At 45.9% G+C, this 19,486-nt stretch overlaps 1 protein-coding gene across 4 annotated transcripts in view; it reads left to right on the top strand.

The window, feature by feature from the left end:
• SPoCk (secretory pathway calcium atpase) overlaps nt 1-19,486 on the top strand; it is a 110,340-nt gene that overhangs the window by 19,165 nt on the left and 71,689 nt on the right. For all 4 annotated transcript variants that reach the window (XM_084589771.1, XM_084589772.1, XM_084589774.1 and 1 more), the window contains exon 8: nt 2,043-2,111. In XM_084589771.1, coding sequence (XP_084445897.1) covers nt 2,043-2,111 — 69 coding nt within the window. The remainder of the gene's footprint in view (nt 1-2,042; nt 2,112-19,486) is intronic.

Here is a 19,486-nt window from a genome sequence, read left to right as displayed (position 1 = left end):
TCCCTCAGATCAGATGATTACTGTGGGAAACTCTGCATTTGCCACGTCACAAACATAATACCCACGTTTTTTCCCACTCCGCATGTGAACAGCAAAGTTGGAGGCTTGTACAGTGAAATCTCATTGATATGATCCTACTTGATACATTTGTCGGCATATGATTTTTTTCGTTCCCAGCTGATGCTCTATGGATGCAATGCGTTTTTGTATGATTAATATGATCATATTTTTATTGTGTGGGCTTGAACAATATGATCACAAAAATATATGAAAAATCCTGCGCTGTTTCGAATTTTCCTCCAAGAGGCAGCAAGTAAAAGTGCTAGCGGAAGGATGAGGGGGATAGTAGCCGAAGTAGCGGTGTTACAATAACACTGCGGCCTATGTTTCAGTACTATTTGCTTCCGCAGTGACCCCTCCCCTTTTTTCTCCCACTTTTGTTGTTGAGGATTTACATTTTTGTATTTCAAATTTTTATGCCAGTCCCTTGCCATCAGTCTACAGCAGGGGTTCTCAAACGTTTTTGCTTGGAGGAACCCCAAAAGCCTTCAATAAGTTGCAGGACCCCCCCCCCCCCCCCCCCCCCCTGCCTTCACTTACGAGCAATGTTGTCGAGTGCATTTTTGCAAAGAGAGAGTTGCAAAGGTTAAATGTTTATTGCACAGATTAATACAAATACTAATGTGATGGGTGGTACTGCTTCCCTTTTAAGAGCAAGTCAAAGCGTGGCTCAGTAGCACTCAGAGCCAGTCTCATATCAGCTGCCGGGTCAAGACGGCTCCTGTGCTTGTTCTTCAGATAGGCGAGGGCTGAAAATGCCTGTTCACATGCATATGTAGTTGCAAAGGGAAGCGAAATGTCCGCTGCCCTTTCAAAGAGGCATGGAAACAGTGAAGCAGTCCCCATCCAAAATGTCACCAAGCCTTCACCATTAAATTTCTCTTTGAGAGCAGTGCTTGCCCTGAGCTCTGAGGATTCTCGCGGAACACAAGAAGACAGCCCGCGGAACCCACTTTGAGAACCCCTGGTTTACAGTGCTCACTTGCCTTGGCAGCCTGCCAAGATGCTGTGCTGTGATTTTCATAAAGTTAGCAGAGTGCTAAGTTTTAGATGCTCTTCGTGGCTTTGTCGTGGTTTCGGAGCTAAGTAATTAAAGTCTGACTCGCTTCTGCGAATTTCACAAAAGCTTGCTTCTCAGCATTGAGAAACAAATAGTCCAGCTTAAAATGACAGGTTATTCAAAGCACAGCAATACTAGAAGTAAGTTCTGTGCAAAAGGTTTCATTCGTGATCTTTTGAGGCCTGTTTTGGATAATACGATTTTCGCATATATATGTTATAATTTTCAATTCTCGTGAGAGTTATACCCCATACACATTACCCCATCTTAGGCTGTTTTGCATTTTATGAACTGCATCATCATTTCTGGTTGCTATTTCAGCCAATGAATGCACGTGCAAGTGTTTTCATAATAATGCATGTAGAACCATCATTTCTGGTCATGAGCAGAGTTTTGCCTTCAATTTGCTGGTTTTAAAGCAAGAGCGTAAAAGCGAAGTGTATTTTTCTGCTAGTTGAATTATATATATATATATGTCTGCAGGCAGTCTTGTCACTTGGCGTTGTGACATCACATAATAAGCCCTACAATCAATGCCCTGTTATCTCACATACAATACAATAAAATACAATACTATACAATACAATACAATAATAAATTTATTTCTAGGTTCAATTGGAGGGTTTCCCGGATAAAAGTTGCGAAGGCAGCTTTTATCCGGGAAACCCTCCAACTACCGCCTGCATTCATGCATGCATGCTCATGGTTTTTTACTCAGAATCGCAGCATCATATTTTCTGCAGAATACTATTGCAGTAAAATTAAAAGGACGGGCATAGTATATTGGCAGAATAATGCAAGGAGAAAATTTACTAGTGAAAGTTCTTCCTGTTTATTGCTTGCAAGTGTTTTTATCACCTTGGGTTAGAATGAAACTTCTAAGTGTGCTGTGTAATAATTGAATTTCAACTTCCTTCAATAGGGTATTGTGATAAACACTGGAGAAAAATCGGAGTTTGGAGACATCTTCAAAATGATGCAGGCTGAAGAGGTGAGATGGAACTTTATTTAGCTGACTGCAAAATTCTTCTGTTTTTCTTCAGGTAACAAGTGCATAACCCCGCCTACATTTTTTTCCTCTCCCTTCTTCTGTACCATGTTTTCCAGCTAACTTAAGCCAAGAGCTAAGCAATTAATAGAAAAGGTAGGCAAGGGAAATCACTTCCATATAGCTGCCATCGGTCTTACGCACTGCTGGCATTTTCTTTGTTTTTCATTTAATTTCTTAATTTTATTAATAGCTAAATATTGACTTTAGACAATAAATAGGATTTGCAAAGTTAGAGACCTTCAGAAACCATCACTCTCCAAAGGTGCTCGACTATTGTGCCGAAGCTCCCAGGTTCGAACCCGACCGCTGGCGGCTGCATTTCGATAAAGGTGAAACGGAGAGGTTTCTGTGTGCTGTGCTATGTCAGTGCACATTAAAAATCTCCAGGGGGTCAAAATTGCTTCGTAGCCCTCTACTATGGCTCCTATTTCTCGCTTTCCACTTTCACTCCTCCTCCCTCCCTTCCCTTATGGCACATTTCAGGTGTCCACAGAACAAGTGGGATACATACTGCACCTTTCCTTTACTGTGAACCAATTCTGCATTCTGAATTCTGTATTCTATTTTTGTATCTAAATCTGTCGGCATTGCACTCTTTACTATGTACAGTCGAACCCGGATATATCGAACTCGAAGGGGATCGCGAAATAGTTCGATATATCGATAATTCGATATACAGAAATCGGCTTGTGACGGCACTTACGATGCGAAAAAACGATACCATATTTGTCGCGTAATCAACCCACTCGCATAATGAACCCACCCTCCACTTTTGCAACCGAGAATTTGAAAAAAAAAAAAAAAAATGCGTTAAGGCTAGTTCGCTCACATGCAAGCGACGAGCGGCAGCGACAGAGCGAAAATTTTCAAACTTGTTGGAACTGCGTCCCTCTCGCCGCTCGAGCCACCGCGGCAGCTCAAAACAAGGTTTCTGTGTCGCCGCGGCAGAAATCGCGAGCGTTTTCGCTTGCATGTCGATGGCGCGCGTCAGTCTGTTTCGGTCGTCTCATCCACAGCTTTGCCAAGATGCTGCGCAGCGATAACGTCAGGGCGCGTTTATCTTTTTATAGCTCATCTGGTGGCGGGGAGCGAACTTGGCAGAGTGCCCGTGATGGCTTGATTGCACAAGCCTGGTTCGATTTATCACGCCGCGCTGGGGACGGGCGTCATGATCGCAGCAGCTGACCGCGTGCTTCCGTTGATTCATACATGCAAAAATAAATGGCTCCCGCAAAAAAAAAAAAAAGCCTGCCGTTTCTTAACTTCCGCAGCCGCCATATCTTACGCTACGCTGCGCGTACAGCCAGCCAACGATAAAAAAAAAATGACTCTCTCTCTCAAAAAAAAAAAAAAAAGGAGAGAGCTGGCGCAGGCGCCATAGCCAGGTCCGGCGCCGTGCTGCCGCACGTAGAGGGTTCGCAACACACGCTGCACACGCTGCAGAAAGCGTCCGACGTCTGTCTGAAAACGGGCTTGGCGCATGCGTTGCGCGTGCTGAAGGAGAGAGCTCGGCAAAAGAAGGGGCACACCCTTGCACATGGCTTGCAAACGTCATGTGTTGGCGCGCGGGAAACGATAACTGCAGATGCGCGCGTCTTTGGGGAATGGGTGCGGCGCTGCCCAGACCAGCTGTCGCCGAACTGTCCCCTCTCATTCCTTCCGCGCGTGGCTTGAAAACGGCACGCGGGGAACGGCCAAGGGTGATGCGATCGTCTTAGGGGAAGGCAAACGACCGAAGAAATTGAGTTCGATATATGACGCGGCTTTCCTATACTTTTACATGGGATTTTCAAGGGGATATTTTGTGAGTTCGATATAACCAAAATTCAATATATCCGGGTTCGATATAACCGGGTTCGACTGTATTTCGTTATTTATTTTCAGTGTTGTTTCATAAATTTTCTTACAATATTATTCTTTATGTTGCCTATCGAAATCTATTACCATGGGAGGTCCCACCTGCGGTCTTGTACCATAGCACCTCTCGCTGTATATTCTTGTACGTTGGGTTTTTATTCGAAAATAAACTTTCAACTTCAACTTCAGTGAATATTATTATGTGCGGTAAAGAAAGTCTCTTGCATATTTTTTTTTTCCTGAGTTCCAAAGAAATCCCGCTAAACTCAAAGAAAATATGTTACTTGCGTATTCGTGGGCCATGATCAACCTGATTTGAGCAAACAAAATCAGCTGCATCCGTGACTCGATGGCCCCGTTGCAGTGGCAGGTCTGTGTGATGCCGATGGTTGCAGTGAACTTGCCACACTTGCTGCAACTTGCACCGTTTCACGCGCCAACTGGCTGACGCGGGCAAAGAAACCGTCGCAGGCATATCGGCCTGGCGCTGCAACAGGGCTGTAGAGCCACGGCAGCAGCTGATTTCGTTTGCTCAAGCCACAATTGAGGGCAGCACAACAGTGGCACATTAGTTCACTAACCGTGATCTTTTTTTGTATTTCATGGGCTTTCTTTTGAGATCAGAAAAAAGATGCATGGTAGGTTTTTCTTATTTTGAATAATGAAATGGGAGTTTCTGAAGGTACTCTCAGACTTTGCAAACCTCATTTATTGTCTAAAGTCAGCATTTAGTAATTTAAGAAAATTAACTAATTAAATAATTGCAAAAAATTGCCTGCGGTGCGCATGATGGCTTTCAGCTGTGTGCAACTGGTTTCCCTCACCTGCCTGAAGTACAGTCGAACCCGGATATATCGAACTCGAAGGGGATCGCAAAAAAGTTCGATATATCGATAATTCGATATACAGAAATTAGCTTGTGACGGCACTTACGATGCGAAAAAAACAATGCCGTATTTGCCGCGTAATCAACCCACTCGCATAATGAACCCTCTCTCCACTTTTGCGCCCGAGAATTTGAAAAAAAAAAAATATGCTTTAAGGCCAGCTCGCTCACATGCAAGCGATTGAGCAATCTCAGCGACGAGCGGCAGCGACAGAGCGAAAAATTTCCAACTTGTTGGAACTGCGTCCCGCTCGCCGCTCGAGCCATCGCCGGCAGCTCAAAACAAGGTTTCTGTGTCGCTGCGGCAGAAAATCGCGAGCGTTTTCGCTTGCATGCCGATTCGGTCATCGCATCCACAGCTCATTTCTTGGCAGCGTGCCAAGATGTTGCGCAGCGATAACGTCAGGGCGCGTTTATCTTTTTATAGCTCCTCCGGTGGTGGGGAGTGAACTTGGCAGAGTGCCCGTGATGGCTTGATTACACAAGTCCGGTTCAATTTATCACGCTGCGCTTGGGGCGGGCGTCATGATAGCAGCTGACGGCGGGCTTCCCTTAATTCAAACATGCTAAGATAAACGGCTCCCGCCAAGAAAAAAAAAAAAGCCTGCCGCTTCTTAACGTCAACAGCCGCCATATCTTACGCTACGTCGCGCGTACAGCACAACGATAAGAAAGAATGACTCTCGCAAAAAAGAAAAAAAAACAGCTGCCGCTTCTTAACGTCTGCAGGCGCCATAGCCACGTCAGCCGCCGCGCGCAGAGGGTTCGCAACATACGCTGGAGAAAGCGTCCCACGTCTGTCTGAAAACGGGCTGAGCCGGCTTGGCACATGCGTAGCGCGTGCTGAAGGAGAGAGCTGGGCAAAAGAATGGGCACACCCACGCACATGGCTTGCAAACGTCATGTGTTGGCGCGCGGGACACTATAACTGCAGATGCGCGCGCCTTTGGCGAATGGGCGCGGCGTTGTCCAAAACTGTGCCTTCTCATTCCTTCCGCGCGTGGCTTGAAAACGTCACGCGGCAAACGGCCAAGAGTGATGCGATCGTCTTTGGAGAAAGCGCACTTTCCAGTGCGGAGTTCGATATATCGAACGACCGGCGAAATTGAGTTCGATATATGATGCGGCTTTCCTATACTTTTACATGGGATTTTCAAGGGGATATTCCGTGAGTTCAATATAACCAAAATTCGATATATCCGGGTTCGATATAACCAGGTTCGACTGTATTTAATGATTTGGGTTTTGGCTAAAGTTAGCTGCGATGTATGGTATATTTTGAGTTGCTTTTTCTTCATGCGCTTTGGAAGTACACTTCGGATGTACAGTGAAACCCGGATATATCGCACTCGAAGGGGATCGCGAAATAGTTCAATATATCGATACACAGAAATTCGATATACAGAAATCGGCTTGGGACAGCACTTACGATGCCAAAAAACGATACTGTATTTGTCGCGTAATCAACTCACTCGCATAGTGAACCCACCCTCCACTTTTGCACTCGAGAATTTGGAAACAAAAGCGTTAAGGCCAGCTCGCTAACATGCAAGCGATTACGATCTCAGCAATGTGCGGCAGTGACGGGGCAAAAAATTTCCAACTTGTTGGAACTGCGTCCCTCTGCTGTACGAGCCACTGCGGCAGCTCAAAACAAGGTTTCTGTGTCGCCGCGGCAGAAATCGCCAGCGTTATCATGTGCATGTCGTACTTCGTTTCGGTCGTCTCATCCACACCTCATTTCTTGGCAGCGTGCCAAGATGCTGCGCAACGATAACGTCACGGCGTATTTATCTTTTGATAGCTCCTGCTGCGGCGGGGAGCGAACTTGGCAGACTGCCCGTGATGGCTTGATTGCACAAGCCTGGTTCGATTTATCACCCCGCGCTTGGGGCAGGCGTAGTCTACTGCCACAAAATCATTGGAAAGCGTGGTAAAGCAGCCGCAAATGTTGTTTGAAGCGAAGAATGCTAAAAGCCGGTGTCATGATCGCAGCTGACCGCATGCTTTCGTTGATTCATAAATGCAAGGATAAACAACTCCCGCAAAAAAAAAAAAGAAATAATAATAATAATAAAAAAAATTACCGCTTCATAACACATCTTACGCTACGCCGCGCATACAGAACAACGATAAGAGCAAACGACTCTCGCAAAAAAAAAAAAAGAGAGAGATCTGCTGCTTAACTTCCGCATGCGCCATAGCCACATCAGCCGCCGCGGGCAGAGGGTTCGCAACACACGCTGGAGAAAGCATCACGGGCTGAGCTGGCTTAGCGCATGCGTAGCGCGTGCTGCTGCGAACGAAGGCCGGGAAAGAGGATGGAGAGAGATAGTTAGGCAAAAGAATGGGCACACCTTTGCGCTTCGCACTATCAAGCTTTTCCCCTCTCGTTCCCACCGGTTCTCTCTGGTTCATTCACGCACATGGCTTGCAAACGTCACGTGCTGGCGCGCGGGAAACGATAATCGCTGATGCGCGCGGAATGGGCGCGATGCTGCCCTAGCCGAACTGTCCCCTCTCATTCCTTCCGCGCCTGGCTTGAAAACGTTACGCGGCAAACGGCCGATGGTGATGCGATCGTCTTTGTGGAAGGCACACTTTCTAGTGCGTGGTGCGGAGTTCGATATATCGAACGACCGGTGAAATCGAGCTCGATATATGACGCGGCTTTCCTATACTTTTACATGGGATTTTCAAGGGGATATTCCAAGAGTTCGATATAACCAAAATTCGATATATCCGGGTTCGATATATCCGGGTTCAACTGTATTATTATTGTCCCACTTTTTAATTGAAGGCCTTTGATTCAGTACTTTGTTGACCTATAAGGCCAAATGAATGCTGCTGCATGGAGAACCGTAGTGGCTATTAGGTTGATATCCAGTCAGATTAACTGGGGATTGCAGAGCTACATTAAAAAGCCATAGGCCAGGGTCAGGACATTTTAAACAATCAAGCCGGCGCTCCGATCAGGTATCGCAGATTGTCTCTGCAGAATACTACAGCGATGAGTGCACCGGAAAGCAGCAGAAATACATATAGAAGCTCTCTCATGCTCCCTTTTGAAAAGCCAGCCTCCTCGTTCTCTATGCTGGCCTGTTGAGCCCTGGGAGGATGTACCAGACAGGATGGCGTCCATTGGTCTGTCACTCTGACTGACTGGCGAAGCGCTTTTGCATTGTCTGCTTGGCTCACATGCTTTTTTGCCGCACCTTTGGTTTTTCTCATGTGCATGCAACTATACAAAAAAGAAGGATTTTGTTGTTCCTTTTCCTAGCCCATGTACGCTTCAGAGTGTTCTGTGTGCTCTGCTGCTCCTACATTCGCTTAATCATGAACACAGTAAAGACTTAATACAGTAAAGACTTAATACAGTAAAGACTTAAACACGCAGATGTACAAATACAGAGACACGTGTGCACTGCTTGCTTTTCTAAAAAATACCGGAGAGAGCCCCTTGTCCGTGCAGCTGCCTGTTGAGCTCGGGCAGTGTGATCAGCCACCGAAAGCTTTTTCTTTCTGGACTTTCGAACAAAAGGTCACTTGGGAGTCTCCCTCACCCTGCCGCTGCATGTCAGAAGTACCTGGGTAGTAACAGCCAAGAAAAAAAGAAAAACCCTATCAAAGCAGGGCTATAACATCAGCATCTGATGTACTCCGCAAGACTGCATACCTCCCGCTAAAATCAGAGGAGGAGGGCGAATTTTGCTTGCCTCCAAAGGCTTTTGAGCAGTAGAAAAATGCACTCTTGAACACATTTTCGTATTTGTGTGGTGAAGAATAGCAAAAACTGTAACTGGTAAAAGCAACTGACATTGCAGAAACCAAATTACAACATTGTTACACATGACAGACACAGGATGCTGTTGCATGAAATTTTGTTGCAGGAGTCATTTAATAAGTCCAGGATCTGCTTGCATGTGAGTGCAGGAGTGCGACTAATGAGTCTGCATTCAAAGTTAGTTTTTAGAGTCAGTTAAATAAGTTCTTTATGTAGTGAACCTCCATGTTGCGAATTTCTCAATATTATGAAGTTTTTCAGTTCCCAACGCTGCCCCAATTGAAGTTCTTGTATTTGAAAACTCCCTGTAAGGAACATGTTGCAACGGTTGGCCTTGATATAATGAACTTGTGGCGTGGGTTATATCCTAGCTAGTGCTGAATTACTGGAAATTTGGCAAAACCCCACAAGTTTCATGACGATAAAACAAGAACTGACATAGGAACATCATCTATGAGCATAACAAGCGACCACAGTTAATACATCATGCCATGTTTCAGCATCGACGGCGTATCTACATGGAAAATGCAGCAGTCTCCACTGCTTTTGCTTTTGGAGCATGGCAGTGATAGCACTGCAGTAGTTTGTGCTGAAAATTGGCGAAAAATAAGAGGACAATAAAAAAAAGGATCGGGACAAGCAGTATGCGCCCATTGTCGCCATGTGGTTGCTCGCGAGCTCTCTCATCTGTAGTGGGAACAGCAGAGAGTGCCGGCGACTTGATGCAAAAGAGTTAGTTTACTGGGGCAAGGGTGGTGAACAAGTGGGAATATGCGTGAAGACGCAGGCTTCCCCTCAACTGGCAGCAGTGCGACCACGTGCGCTTTCCGCCACCTCCCTTTCTCCGTGCATCCCATAGACTCCTCGTGTGAACCGCAACAGAGGTGGCGGCTGATGCTTCAGTCACTCCTTGCCCTGAGTGCGATTGCAAAGCATTTGACCATTTCTATAACTTCAAATAATTCTGATTTACTTTAAACACTTCAAGGGGATTTTCCTTACATTCAAATTTTAATCTGGTTTCTATTCTGCATTGTCCTTGTGAGTTTTCACACAAAAAATGCATGTAACGAAAACCTGGATATAATGAAAAATCGCAGACATTTTATAATTTCGTTTTAGCCAGGTTTAACTGTCACTATGCAATGGTAGAAACTGAATTTTTCAGCGTCTGCAATATGACTGGTACTCACTCATTTTATTCCAGCTCTTCAAGCAGACTGGCTTAAGTGTTGCAATCAATTGTAACTATATATTTGAGTTTTTTTTGTGGCTGTGTGCACACCAAAGCCACAGGGATTGTCACAGTTGTTGAGTGCCCTTTTTAAAAAAATCTCGGGAATCGAAGTGGTGCTCCATCCTCTTCCCCCTGCTCCAAAACACAAAATTGCACTAAAAATGCCCCAGAAGGAGCTGCCTCAACGTTTTGCAGCCAAATTTGCTGAAACACTGGTTATTGCCACTCAGTGGACCATTGTATTGGCTACATAAAATGCAGTCTGATCCAATTGGGTTAAGTGACTATGAGAAGCATAGCAGGCCAGTAGCGAGTGGTGAATTGAGCATCCGTGCTATCGATAGTCACAATAGTGTGACATAGTTGAAATGGTGGCAGTGCCTCAATGGCAAAGGTATAATCCATCTTGCTCTGGTCCTAATACAGATACAATTTTCATAAGCTAGAAGCGCATAGAGGATGATAAATATTTGTTCTGAAGCAAATTTAATGGGCCGCAAGATATTGGAGGGAATCAATTGTGATAAAATGTTTTGTGCACATAACATAGCACCTCCACCCTACCTTCTGAATCACCAGTGGTGTGAGCAGCAGGCGAAGCACATACCACAAGCTACCGTGAGCTGCTGGGTACCATATTTACTCGAACCTAACGCGAGGGGCGACTTTCCATACTGCCGAGTGGGAAAAAAATAAAACCGCTAATATAACGCGAGATAAGCGCTTGAAAAAGTATTTTTAATAGACATTATCTCCATCAAAAACGCTCATTTGTCGTCGTCGGAGGAGGCAGAGTTCTCGGAAACCCGGTCATCCGTTTCACTCTCGTCCTTCCAGGGTGTGCATTTTTCTGTTAACCCGACCTTTCCAGGTCATTAGTTTGTTCGAAACTTTAAGCCCTCGAAGGAGCACAGCAGGGTTAGTAGAGCCTCTTCCAAACGCACACCCCTGGAAGCCTTTGCGGCCAGGCCTACCCTTAAAAATCACCTTTCGTGGCATCTGCCACCCACATAAGGTAGATTAGTAATGTCTAGCCATCGAGCTGCCGCAGAATTTTTGATTCCTTCTGTTATCACAATAGCCTTTCTGAGGCGAGCGTCGTACCGTGCACAGCGTGTTGCCATCATGCGAAATGCGATAACAAGACAAGTAACCATGCTAATCCACTGCGAAAGATGCATCAAGCGTGTGATCAAGGGGACAACGTGATTCTGAGCCAGTGAAAAAAAGTGCAACGTTTTCACTTTGGATGGATTGGAATTTGGCTGATTTGGCTTCCCTGGTGCCCATGTTGCCAACATAACATCATAAAACTGCGGAAACTGAAACCGAGTTATAGTGTTCTAGAATTGAGAAGTGTGCCGTCTGCCGCCGGCGAGCTGGTCGTTTCAGCGATGACAGGAGAGAGGGCACTGTGTGTAAGAAAAGCGCATGAGCACTAAGCAGACAACTGGGTGAACTGCCTCCGTCACCGCTAGTTCTTTGGACCCTGAAGGCGCACAACAATAAATTGTCGCTTTAGCTCCCACATGCTTGTCTAAATGTATTAAACTGATTCTGTGCATGAATAAAGGAACTAGCTCCCATAATAGCGGCCGTCATTGGGAAATTTATGTATGAGCGGCGAGACATACACATCCAAGGTCTCTCTTCTCCCACAGAAATGGCTTGGGGAGAATCAGGTGTTGAAAAAAACTGTGCCATCATAATTTCAATCTGCCAGGAATCCAAGAACTTACCATGACTTTGCGGGATTGTGTTTAAAATTGCTTTTCTGGTGTCGGGTCAGATACAGATTGCCGATGAACTGACAAGCAACATTAAGAAATTTCCTGAACGTATTCGGTACTTTATTTCTCAAACGTTAACGAATGTCTAACGTATATTTATGATCACATAGATTTTTATTATCGGATGCGCCGGTGTATGCGAGCTAGACTGTGGTCCCCCATCGACGCTCGCGTGGACTGAAAAACCAATGGAGGGTGTTTTAGGCTAGGCCAGCATACTTTAATGGTTTGCGCCACATGTAAATAGAGATATGTGAAGATTGCTTGAAGACAGAAATTATGTCAGGGGCTGTTGAATACTTATTTGAATGCGGGTGGATACATATGAACAGTCAGTTGTATAAAAAAACACGAAACAGATTAGCGAGAGCTCATACAAATGCACGAAACCACACTACGGACGACTTCAAAAACCAGTAGGGTAAACAATTGACTTAAGTGAATATAAATAAATAGCTCAAGAATATGGTATCAACATGATATGCTACAGAATTATATGAAAATGTCACTGAACTACAAGCACGTGAATGAATTAAGGTGCTAAATTTTAAAGCACACAAGACGCGGACAAAGTCTATAAATACAACCATTAAACACGATTATTTGGACCTCCTTACCTTTAGGTGCTTTATTTGCTCTGCTTTAGAGGTCTGCTTTTGGTTTAGTGACTTCACATAAAAATGTAATCACATCTGGACGTAGAACTTCACTATGCGAAGCGTCATTTCGCTATCATGGTTAGGACATCCAGGCTCGGGAACCTCTGCGCTTTGAAAAAACATTGCAGAATCACGGATGCTGCTTGCATTAATCAGAATTCTTGAACAAAAAAAAAAAAAAAAGAAAAGATGACTCTTCCAGCGTGCTTACGAGCTTTGCAAGCTCCACAGACTGATAAAAGATCTCCGTGGTCCAAGTTTGAGATGAATTCATTTTCTTATTTTTGTGCGCACATGATTTGCTCGAAATGAAATACGCAGAACAAGTACTGTATTTTGATTTGTGCATGAACTTTCAAGCCACATAAGGTCTATTCACATTTGCGACTAGATGAGGTCGCGGGCTACCAATCGCGCGACCAGAGGAGAGGAGCTCGCAACTACCGATGTTCACACTTGCGACTGTCGCCTTCTCGTTCTGTTCTGGTTCCGAACGAGTTGGGAGTTGGAGAGCTGCTGGGCGATGACAGCGAACGTCGGTAGCAGCTGCTTGCCAGACACTTGAGCTTTTTCAGGCGAGCCCGTGCGCATGCCGCGCTCTCGTGTTTCCAGGAGAACGCTGACGACGAATGGACGGTGTCAATCACCATGGTGGCAATATAAAATGTTGTGTCTACGTGAAAAACCCATTTCTCAAAAGTTTATGGTACTTACCAGATAGTCCAAATATCTTTCCAATCTCCTCCTAGACCATATCCTTCTCCCTTCCTTTGAATTCCGGGTGCCGTTTGTTGAAGAGGTAGGGGTATTCTTTAATTGCATTGAGAAGGTGCTCGATCGAGTACTCCGGAACCTCGCTGATTGGTGAAATGGTTTGCGACTGGTAGTCGCGCGACTGGAAATTCGAGCAGTGCCCGATCGGCCTGTGGCAGTCGCTTTTTGACCGATGTAACGATTTGCCACTGTTGCTTTTCGACCAAAACAGTCGCGCGACTGCTGTTAGTCGCAAGTGTGAACGGGCCTGTATACTGCAATATAAGTTGCGACCTAGAACTGTGCCTATAGTGATGTACTTATGATCATCTGGAGGAAGGGCATTCAATGTAGCTTCGACATCCTCGAACCTTTGCTTGTGAACCAGCGGTAAAGCTCATTTGTCAGAAAGGGCGCGCAGTGAGCAAAAAAAAAAAAAAGACGAAAAAGGGAGAGTTCAGTAGAGGAGGGCACAGGAGCCAAAGGAGACGAACTGGAAGTGTGACTGCACTATCTGCAGACACGTGGTATCCTGCTTGACCAACCATCAACAGCATATCATAGTACGACAGAGAAGCAGTGCGATGCAACGAAATTAACGCAGGACACGAGCTGCAGAAGCAGACGCCCCGAGCCTTTCCGAGTACTCCTGCGATTGACAGCACCACCTACGGTTTTCATCGCTGCGGCAACCACCTCGCTCCCATTGCCGCACGCTGAAGACAGCGCACTTCTCAATTTTAGAACGCTATAACCGAGTGGTGGCGGATTCAATATGGCTGCACCTCGGCAGTGCTTTAGCTGACCGAATCCCAGTATTCAATTATAATGTGAGGGTAGACTTTGAGAGCCAAAAATTATGAAAAAAAACACTTGTTATATTAGAGTAAATACAGCAACTTGTCTGGCTGCAAAGAACTACTGTTGTTCTGCTCCTGCTGTGGAAACAAGCAGGTTCTTCACTATCGAGTCCCTTTGTCAATAACGAAGCCTGCGTCAGACAAAGGCATACGTGAAGCATTATGGGGATGTCGAAGCTGGTGCTGTATTCTAACCAAAAGGTGCTAATGGGAAAAGGCCATTGGGATGCTAGGGCGGAGATCTAGCTGAATGAAAGTGACAATTCGTCTGGTCACCTCTTAATTGCCTGAGCTGGGAGGAAGGAAAATAGGAGAACACTGCAGGAACCAAGTGAAAGCTGTGCAGAGCCAACGGTGGGATGCCCGAATCCCACAAAGTGGATGCAAACATATAAAGGAAGAGATTTTTCTGGTAATTTTTCATGATTTTAAAGCCATGTCCCCCTTAAAGGGCACCAGGTAAAGCTGGTAACATTAATCTAAACTACATGCTTTTTTTTAATACCGCTGTCAAAAATCCTGAATATGTGACATTAAGAAAGAAAGATGATTTGGTTTGGTTTGTGGGGCTTAACGTCCCAAAGCGACTCGGGCTATGAGAGACGCCGTAGTGGAGGACTCCGGAAATTTCGAGTATGTATTTAGGTGAGCTCAAACCACTTAGGTTGATCGTTTTTCAAACATCTTGAGGCAATGTGCATTTTGTGTAGCAGTTGAAATACAGTAGACTCCATTAAGACATACTCTAAAGGCAAATACTTGGACAAAGTGAACATTGTGAGACCGTTGTGATGGTTTTCCCCAAGACTTGGTGTAAAAAAAAAAAAAAAGTTTTATGTGTGCTTTGGTCATGACAAACTTTTGCTGCGACGGCGAACCGTGGCAATCCTGTGTAGCAGCGCGCACATCGTGTCCGTTGGGCAGAAAAGAAGAAATATGTGTGTGTGTTCAGATAACGATAATGGAGCACCATGACCATTTCTGTTTGCAGTGAAATTTTTATATTTGGTGAGCAAATGCCTCGACACAAAAGAACAAACCTTAGTTTTTCAAGATACGGCATAATTTTCTCGGAAAAAAATCATATACCACTAGAGGTTGAAAACGGCGTTTTTGCCATTTCAAGAAGTTGAAAGTTTGGAGACTTGCTGCTTCCATACTAAAATCTTGTCTTACTTTTTACTCACTAAATCTATGCAACTTTTACTTTTACAAAAATTAATAGAAACTTGTTTTGTTGTTGCAGTTGATTTAGTAAAAAATTTTAAACTTTGCTTTAGGAGCGACACGCTGCAAAAAAAAGTTCATTTTCAACCTTGCATACTGGCATGATGGCTTAGGTTGTTTGCTCCAAAACTTTTTCTATACGTATGTATAGTATGTACCAGTATGTACGTCGGTTGCAGCGTCTTCATCGAAATGGGCGAGTATTGGGGGTCTGTGTAGGCGGCTTCTAAGCTCCTGGAAGGCTTGTTCTTGATCGTCTCCCCACAGGAAGGGTATGTCTTCTCTGGTTAGTGCTGTCAGTGGTTCAGCTATCTTAGAAAAATCTTGGATGAAGCATCGGTATTATGAACAAAGACCTAGAAATCGTCGAAGTGCCTTTTTGTCGGTGGGGCATGGAAAATTTGACACTGCGGTAGTCTTCTCGGGATCAGGGAGAACGTCCTGTGCACTGACATGGCCAAGAAAGCGTAGTTCCTTGAAAGCAAAGTGGCATTTCTCAGGCTTGATCGTTAGTTGCGCGCCTTTGAGTGCTTGAAGCACGATGCGCAACCGGTCCAAGTGTTGCTTGAAAGTAGGCGAGAAAATAACATCATCACCTAAGTACACCGAGCACGACTGCCACTTCAGACCTGATAAAACCGTGTCCATCATACGTTGGAACGTGGCTGGTGCGGAGTAAATACCAAACGAAAGCACCTTAAACTCGTATAGGCCGTCGGGCGTCACAAATGCAGTCTTCTCTCGGTCTCTCTGATCCACCTCGATTTGCCAGTATCCACTTTTGAGGTTTAATGAGGAGAAGTACCTGGCGTCGCGTAGTCGGTCGAGGGCATCATCAATCCTGGGCAGCGGATAGACGTCCTTTTTGGTCACATTATTTAACTTTCGGTAATCGACACAGAATCTCAAGGTGCCATCTTTCTTTTTGACAAGGACCACTGGCGATGCCCATGGGCTCGTCGAAGCCTGGATCACGTCGTCCGCAAGCATTTCATCCACTTGCGTTTTAATGGCGTCACGTTCCTTATGAGAAACCCGGTACGGGCGCTGGCATACCGGTAACGTGGTCTCATCGGTGATGATGCGGTGCTTGGCGACAGGAGTACGACCGACCTTAGAGCCTGTGGCGAAGCAGTCTGCGAAATCGTTCAGAAGAGCAGAGAGAAGATTGCTCTGATCGGGCCTCAAGTCGGGGCTAATTTTAACGGTTTGCAGAGCATGACAAGATGCGGCCTCTTTTTTAGGGTTCGCTCTGGCGGTGCATAAATAAAGCAAGGCAGTATAATCGTGAAGGACGGCAACAGCCGTGTCCTTGGCGAGATGCTGCATCTCCTTAGCAAAATTTGTCAGGAGGACAGTAGCACAACTGTTCTGGAGTTGTACGAGTCCTCGAGCAACGGCTAATTCCTTCTCGAGTAGTAGCGGAAGGTGCCCATCCGTGATGTCCTCGTAATCGTGGAACAAGTCATGGTTTACAAGAACCAGCACACTAGAACGTGCTGGAACTCTCACGTCATCGTCGACTATACGCAAAACGTTCATACCCGGATCTCCGTTTTCAATGCGCGCCGCGGCTCGTTTTATCGAAAATGAAACTCGCTTCTTTCAGGTCAGTGACAGCGCCGTTGGTCTTGCAGGAAGTCTAGATCAAAGATCAAGTCTTTCGAACACTCGGGAAGCACGATAAATTCTCCGACATACACAAAACCACGGATGCCGACCCGCGCTGTGCACTTGCCTGCAGGTTCAATCAAGTGACTTCCCGCCGTGCGAATTTTCGGGCCAGTCTAATGTGTCAAAACTTTCTTCAATTCTTGGGCGAGACCACGGCTCATTACTGAATAATCGGCACCAGTGTCAAGTAACGCGGTGACATCCACTCCGTCAATCATTACATACAAATCGCAGGTAGTATGCCGGATGCTGTCGCTACCTGACACAAGCGAAATCTCGTCGGGTCGGCCTGACGATGACGGAGGATCTCCACATTACCCGACATCAGCGACCCTGCCTCCGAAGGCCGCTGGTATTAGTTTTCCCGGCTAGGGCTGGGAGAGCGGCGTCGGGAAGAGTCGGGACTTGTTGAACGGTAGCTTGTCGGGGACGTAGACCGATGCTCTTGGTAACCGGACGTGACGGGATACTGTCGCGCTGCAAGGTCGCTTGCAATCTCAGTAGGCCGTTCGGCATTCCAAGGGTAGAGGTCCTCCGAGGCGAAACCCTGCATGTTGACGCGGCGGTACGGGCACGCCCGGTAAAGGTGACTGGCTTCACCGCAATGATAGCACAGGGGCCGACGGTCCCGGGGCTGCCATACTTGACTTTTACGGGGTCGCTGGTAGATTGGCGGAGGGGAGTAGCGAGGCTCCATGCGGCTCCATGCGAGGACCCTGCGGCTCCATTGCTGGAGCTGTGACGTTGATACTATGGTCTGGCGGGGGAGCCTTACTTAGGATGGACACGTGTGGGTCTCGCGTCGAATGTCTGGTGGGGAACACGCTGCTGGGCAACGTCAGCAACTTGCTCCGCTGCCATACGCACCTCGTCCCGGACGACTTCAGCCAGTGAAGGAAAAGATGTTGTGTTGCAAGGCATCCGGGGCGCTTGCAGTTCCTCCTGCATGACAGAATGGATGAGATTGCGTAATGCGTCCATGTCACTGCCGACATGCGCAGGGGGTGCGTTAGACCCAATGATGCTCACGTCACTGTTGTACTGACGGGCTCGGTGTTGCAGCGTTGTCTCCATGGTCTCTGCCTCGCTGAAAAACTCCGCCACAGTGCGCGGTGGACTACGCACCAGTCCCGCAAAAAGTTCTTGTTTAACGCCCCGCATCAGGTGACGCAGCTTCTTATCTTCTGGCATTTGTGGGTCTGCACGCTTGAAAAGGCATGTCATGTCCTCAAAGAACATACGCACGCTCTCGTTCTGGCGCTGACTACGCGAGTGTAGCGCAGCTTCTGCTCGCTCCCGGCGGTCGGCACTAGGAAAAGTGGCTTTCAAATCACGACAGAAGGCTGCCCAGGATGGGAAGGAAGCCTCATGGTTTTCAAACGATGTCCGTGCAGACTCTTCAAGAGTGAAGTACACGTTGTGGAGCTTACGCTCATCAGTCCACCCGTTGTAACGAGCGACTCACTCGTAGGTCTCAAGCCAGTCCTCGGCGTCCTCGAACACGTCTCCATGAAAAGAGGGGGGTGTTCGCGGCTGATGACACAGGATGTGGGTGGGAAGCCTGCTCTCAGATGTCATTGCAGCAAGTTCTACAGCCATCTGAGGGTGCGTTGTCCTGGTAGCGGCCGGAAGGGGTCCGAATTCAGGGGGCTCTCCACGTAGGCGGCGGCCGAGGCGTTGATGTATGGGGGTAAGCTTCGTAGTGACAGGTTGATTATGCAGGACTGGATCGATACCCAGCACCTCCACCAGTTTTGTAACGTAACATTACTTAGAAGGCGCTCTGGCACTCTAGCACCGAAGAACACCAGCAACCAGTCAGGTCAGCACGAAAGCAGAGCACCGTTTCGCTTCGTCGTCTTTTCTGAATCGCCCGTTCAAATCTTCGTCGTCTATGAATGGCATGTGTCAATATTATACAGGTTACATTCTTAATTTCAAACAAAATTTAGAGCTCTAGATTGTTAGGTGTGTTCTCCACACAGCATAAAAATTGTCAGAAATTTGAAAACAGCAAAAAAAAAAGGGGCAAATTCGATTCCAGTTTAAAAAAAAAAAAATACCATCCTAGATTTTTATTAAAATCCCTCTTAAGAATCCTCAGTACCTTACGGACTAAAAAAGTATTGCATTATATTCTTTAAAGTTATAAAAGTAAATATAAAACCTAGCGCTTTTCCTGAAAATTGTCACATTCAGCCCTACATTCTGGCATGACACAATAAAGTGTTGCCACTGAAGCTTCTTGTATATATTATCCAGGCCTTGTTCGTTATTTCTGGAAAAGAATTTAAGCTCTAGAGTTGTACCTTCTTTTTCCGTACTATATTTAAATCTGCCAAAATTCAAGAATATCAAAAATTGGGCAACTTTGATTCGAATTTAAAGATCTACCCTGACTTCAATATTTATCGAAATCAAACAGAAACAATTCTAAGTACATTATTAATATCAGATGCTAAAGAGTATTGCATTCTGTATACTAAAAATATAAAAATAAATAAATAACTGAATGCAATTTTTTATTCTATGGAAGTGATTAGGGCTTCCCCTTAATGAGTAGGCATCAACTTTAGAAATACTATCTT

This window comes from Amblyomma maculatum, chromosome 1 (assembly GCF_055883805.1).
Source record: "Amblyomma maculatum isolate TAMU_Amacu chromosome 1, ASM5588380v1, whole genome shotgun sequence".
Lineage (NCBI taxonomy): Eukaryota > Metazoa > Arthropoda > Arachnida > Ixodida > Ixodidae > Amblyomma > Amblyomma maculatum.
Note: the sequence above shows the minus strand (reverse complement) of the source record. Positions and strands in the feature narration are given on the sequence as shown.